General features: G+C 43.9%; 1 protein-coding gene across 1 annotated transcript in view; it reads left to right on the forward strand.

The window, feature by feature from the left end:
* LOC126965113 (tubulin polymerization-promoting protein homolog) overlaps positions 1-5073 on the forward strand; it is a 32080-nt gene that overhangs the window by 23628 nt on the left and 3379 nt on the right. Inside the window, exon 3 of the mRNA XM_050808578.1 lies at positions 3199-3480. Within this exon, the coding sequence (XP_050664535.1) occupies positions 3199-3480 (282 nt within the window). The remainder of the gene's footprint in view (positions 1-3198; positions 3481-5073) is intronic.

Raw genomic sequence — 5073 nt, forward strand, 5'->3', positions numbered from 1 at the left:
TGGGTTGCGACTGATCCATCCATAGATATTAAAATTCTAGCCGTGCGCTAAATTACTAACGATCGTTTTCAATAACCTGTCTATCCTTAGTTTAACTTACTAGACGTAGACAAATCTATCCTTTTACGCTTACTTACATTTCAATAACCTACATACATATAGCATTGGACTATAACTATATTGGACATAACTATGGAAAGATAAGGAAGGATAGATAGGTTATTGAAAACGGCCGTTAGTGAGCGACTATAAATACGGAGAGGGCGACTTAAATATTAACATAGAGACCATTTTTCCAATTGAGGTTTTACAAAACGAACAACTAAAAAGTTCACAAATTTGTAAGCTGCTTTATTAATTACTAATATTTTAGGTCTTATGTATTTTATTTTGATACGATTTTTTGGAACGAAGTTCCTTACGGCGGGATTGGAGGAGTTGAAAATATTTTTTTTTACAAATTGTGTCGATTCTACATTAGCCGAAGGATTTTCGTTCCTACCTGGTGTCCCACGACACCACATCTTTTTTTGTTTTACGAGTTTGATGAGAGACGCGAATTCCTATGGGGGGTAGGGTGATGAATCGATGCTGTCCACTCAGTTGGGCTGCGGATAGCGTTGGTTTTTTAAACATTTGATTTAAGTAAATGTATATTAATTTATTTTTCCGGAATACATTGTTTCATTTAATACCCTAGTCTTAGAGAATTAAATTTCTTAATATTAGTAGATATAGATAGAGATATTAGGAGATATATAGGAATAGGAGGACAAACGAGCGTACGGGTCACCTGTTGTTAAGTGATCACCGCCGCCCACAATCTCTTGCAATACCAGAGGAATCACAGGAGCGTTGCCGGCCTTTAAGGAAGGTGTACGCGCTTTTTTTGAAGGTACCCATGTCGTATCGTCCCTGAAACACCGCACAAGGAAGCTCATTCCACAGCTTTGTAGTACGTGGAAGAAAGCTCCTTGAAAACCAAATTGTGGAGGACCGCCAAACATCCAGATGGTGGGGATGATATCCTAAGTTGTAGCGTGTCGTGCGAAGGTGGAATTCGGCGGCAGAACACTCCCCGTGATAAATGCGGTAGAAGACACACAATGAAGCGCCGTCTCTACGCAACGCCAAGTGATCCAGCCGTTCACAGAGCACTGGGTCCCCGACAATTCGAGCTGCTCTGCGTTGCACGCGGTCAAATGGATCGAGCTGATACTGGGGTGCGCCAGACCAGAGATGACAGCAATACTCCATGTGTGGCCGGACCTGCGCTTTGTAGTCGCTCCGGCGGAAAGCTGCTCGCCGATTTTGACGACGTGTTTTGATTTTGCACGGGCGATTTGCCGCTTAAAAAATCTGGAGGCACGGTTGTATTTCCTCTTAAGAACTATGCAGTTCGGATCCTTTGTGCCCAACGCCGCAACCCAAGCTCGATACGCCTGTTTTTTGCAGTCAGATGCTGCTTTAACTGACGCATCGAACCAGGGCTGTGATCTGCCACCGATGGGTACTACAGAGTTTAGCTACTGCAACGGCGCAGGCACTAGGATCATCCGAAGGGAAACAAACCCTGCCCCAAGGGTAGGATGCAAAAAAGGAACGCATCCTATCCCAATCTGCTGACTTGTAGTGCCAAACGCGGCGGGTCGCTGGTGGTCTGCGACGTTGGCGTCGGATAGGCACTACACTCCTGACCAGGCAATGGTCGGACGTTCCGAGAGGGGCGTCGTCAAAGACCTGGTAACCATCGGGATGTGTAGTCAGCAGAAGATTCAATAAGGACGGCATGTGGCTATCCACATCCGGGAGCCGCGCTCAACCAATTGGGACAGACCATACGCCAATGCAAAATTATGCACAGATCGCCCTGCGTAGTCTGTGGTACGTGATCCAAGCCATTCGGCATTGTGCCCGTTGAAATCACCCAAGACTACGATTTCAGCGGAGGGGATCTGTGCAAGTACGTCGTCAATTGCCGCTTGAACGCAGCCCATGAGATGATCGGTTTCTGCGTTACCAATATGGGACCTGTAGACACACGCATAGATGCGGACGCGGTCCTCTAAATCTACGCGGAGCCAGAGAGTGGATAGGTCCCTACCGTCAAAATTGCCGAGACGGCGACAGCAGATATCCTCCCTAACGTACACACATACCCCGGCATGAGGCAAAAAATTGTGCTCAATTTTGTACCCGGGGTACGTTAAATATGACGTATCGCTAGGTCGAGATATCTGCGTCTCAGTAAGGAAACACAAGGCCGGCTGCGCCGTCTCAAGGTGGTGGTAGACGGCGTTTAAATTGGAGTGAATTCCCCTGATATTGCAAAAGTCCACGTTGAGTGTGGAGCGGGGTGCCGTGGTGATACTGCCTCGTTTGTCCTTGGTCATGCGCGGTTCTGTGCCCTCCCCAGAATACGAAGGGCAGCCCGAGCTAGAGTCCCCGGGGAGGGATTCTCCAACTCTGGTAGAGCCGGTACCCTCCTGGGGTAAAATCTTTTTTAGTACCGCTGTCATATTCGGGTGGAGGGGGGGGGGGGATGGCCACCAGTCTTCGACACTAACCTATGCGAAACATAGCGGCACTAGGCCGCTACTTCACGCCGGTATTCTGTGCGAGTGTGGTAATTAACCCGGACGAGTCTGGCCCGATTGTGCTGACGTCAAAAGACGGCAGCGTGACTCTCCCACTTCTAAAAAGCCCTTAGTCGCCTCTTACGACACCCATGGGCCTGGGACTCCCCTATTATTTTTACGCCCCGGGAAAAGTACAGGGCATAACAATGCAGTGCCGCAACAAATTAGGTATTAAGACTTCAAAACGCTTAGCTAATATCAATGTTGGACAAAATCAGGAAAATAGATCAAAATCTCGACATTTTATCTCACAGATCTCCGAAACAGTGAAAGGTACCTACAGTACTAAATGGTAAAATTGCTTACGTAAGCAAACACGGTGGTAAAAATGTTGATAGATATCGTTCGTCCTATTTTTTGCTGTGTCATCACTTTAGGTGTAGCACTTTACATAATGTTACCTACCTACTCTACTCACACCTAATGGAGCCGATCTCCTAAAAATCCCTGGAATTTTATTATACTATTAAATATCGTTAAATAACTGGTTTTACCTTCTGTAACACACACACAAACACATATTTTTGTGCTATAACCCAAAATCTTACCATGATTCCAGGATGCATTCAAGATGTTCTCAAAGTTCGGTGATCCTAAGTCTGATGGAAAGCAAATCACTCTATCACAGAGCGATAAATGGATGAAACAAGCTAAAGTTATCGACGGCAAGAAAATAACGACAACGGATACTGGAATTTATTTTAAGAAACTCAAATCCTTGAAGGTGGGCGTCGATGATTACCAGAAATTCCTCGAGGACCTTGCTAAAAACAAGAAAGTGGAGCTCGAAGATATCAAGAAGAAGTTAACGACTTGTGGTCAGCCAGGATTAACGAGTCATGTAAGTTTACGAAAGAATCATGTTATCTATATATATAAGTGAAAATTCCTCTCAAGCTCGGCTACGTAATGCTCCTTCGAGTAAAGTCTACTCCAGTCAGAGCAAAATTTACCAGAGTAATTTATACACAATTATAAAATATACTTGTCGACGCCAGATTTCCTATCGTCGACTGGATTAAATTTAATTTTATTATTATATCGAGCCATACACCTAAACCTATCAAACAATTACTCTAATATTACTCCACTTACCTACTCTGTCAATCATACTTCATCCTTCATCTATCTGTCAAATACAACATTCATTTTTCACTCAAGTCGCGCGTATCCTCCGTCGTGCCTCCTCTACCACTTCGTCTCCTGTTTCTTGCAAATAAATTTCGATGAAAATTAGCTTGGCTAAGCTTAATTTGGAGCTCCGATTCTCACTCTACAACATACGAGTACTAATCGTCTTACAAAGGTCCTGGCTTACTTCGTAGTTACCTACCACAGCAGCAGCTGTCTCACCTTCCTAACCTTCATGCTACCAAATTACACTTATTATCAATGCCTTTCACCGCATTAATCTTTGAACCTTCCATTAATTTATATTTTGGCATTGATAAGAAAACGATACCTTTTCTCATATCTTCTTCTTTGCGACACTCTTGGCAGAGCTGTCGTGGTCATCACGAAGTCACATCTTTTGGGGCAGATGTGATTCGCCCCACGAGCTCATGCCACTTTTCCCTACTGGTTTGAATTTCTCGCAGTTTAACACATATTCCAGTAACTGAATTTCCATGAGGAGCCTGGTCTCCTTCTGACCTGTGGCCGGTATCATATTTCCCACCGCCTCCCCAGAAGCAAAGCGGCGCCGCGCCGGTTGCTAGGCGGCTTGCATGACTTTCGTGATCTCTCCGATAGTACTTCCATGATGACTTTATTGGGAAAATTGGTTGCAGTGGTTTCCACTTGCCTTCTGCACCAGTCCTTTTAAGGATTATTTGGATCCTCAGGCTGCTGAAGCTTCGTAAACTGAAAACTAGTGTATTTAAACTTGAAAATCATCACCCTACAAATATTCATAAAAACTTGTCGCATAGATAATATATTTATTACTTATAATGCGGATGCCTGACTTGTGCCAATTAGTTTATGTGATAATATTTTTTTAGAGTGAGCGTACCTTAAGTACAATGATATATTTTAGAATACTACAAACTGGCAACCCTAGCCGATACGTCCTGACATCTGGGCCCTATTACGAAAATCGATATACGAAGTTTCGGTTGACAGATCGTACATTTTCCAGTTAGGAAAGTGTTCGATCGAAACGAAGTTCGCGATTAGACATTTTGTCTTTCGTTTACCTTATCAAGCCCTACCTTATTACCCAAATTAAATTATGTCTATGGTTCCGAAACGATATCCGTCCGCACGATTCGGATCCGAAGTACTTTCGTTATAGGATTTAATTTGAAGTTCGTCGTTCTTTCGTTTCAGACCGAAACTTCGGCTGTCGATTTTGGTAATAGACCTACTGAACATGTGACGCAAATCCCGAGTAATCGATTAGACCTAATTATTAAATCTTATATTATTTCAG

This window comes from Leptidea sinapis, chromosome 6 (genome assembly GCF_905404315.1).
Source record: "Leptidea sinapis chromosome 6, ilLepSina1.1, whole genome shotgun sequence".
NCBI lineage: Eukaryota > Metazoa > Arthropoda > Insecta > Lepidoptera > Pieridae > Leptidea > Leptidea sinapis.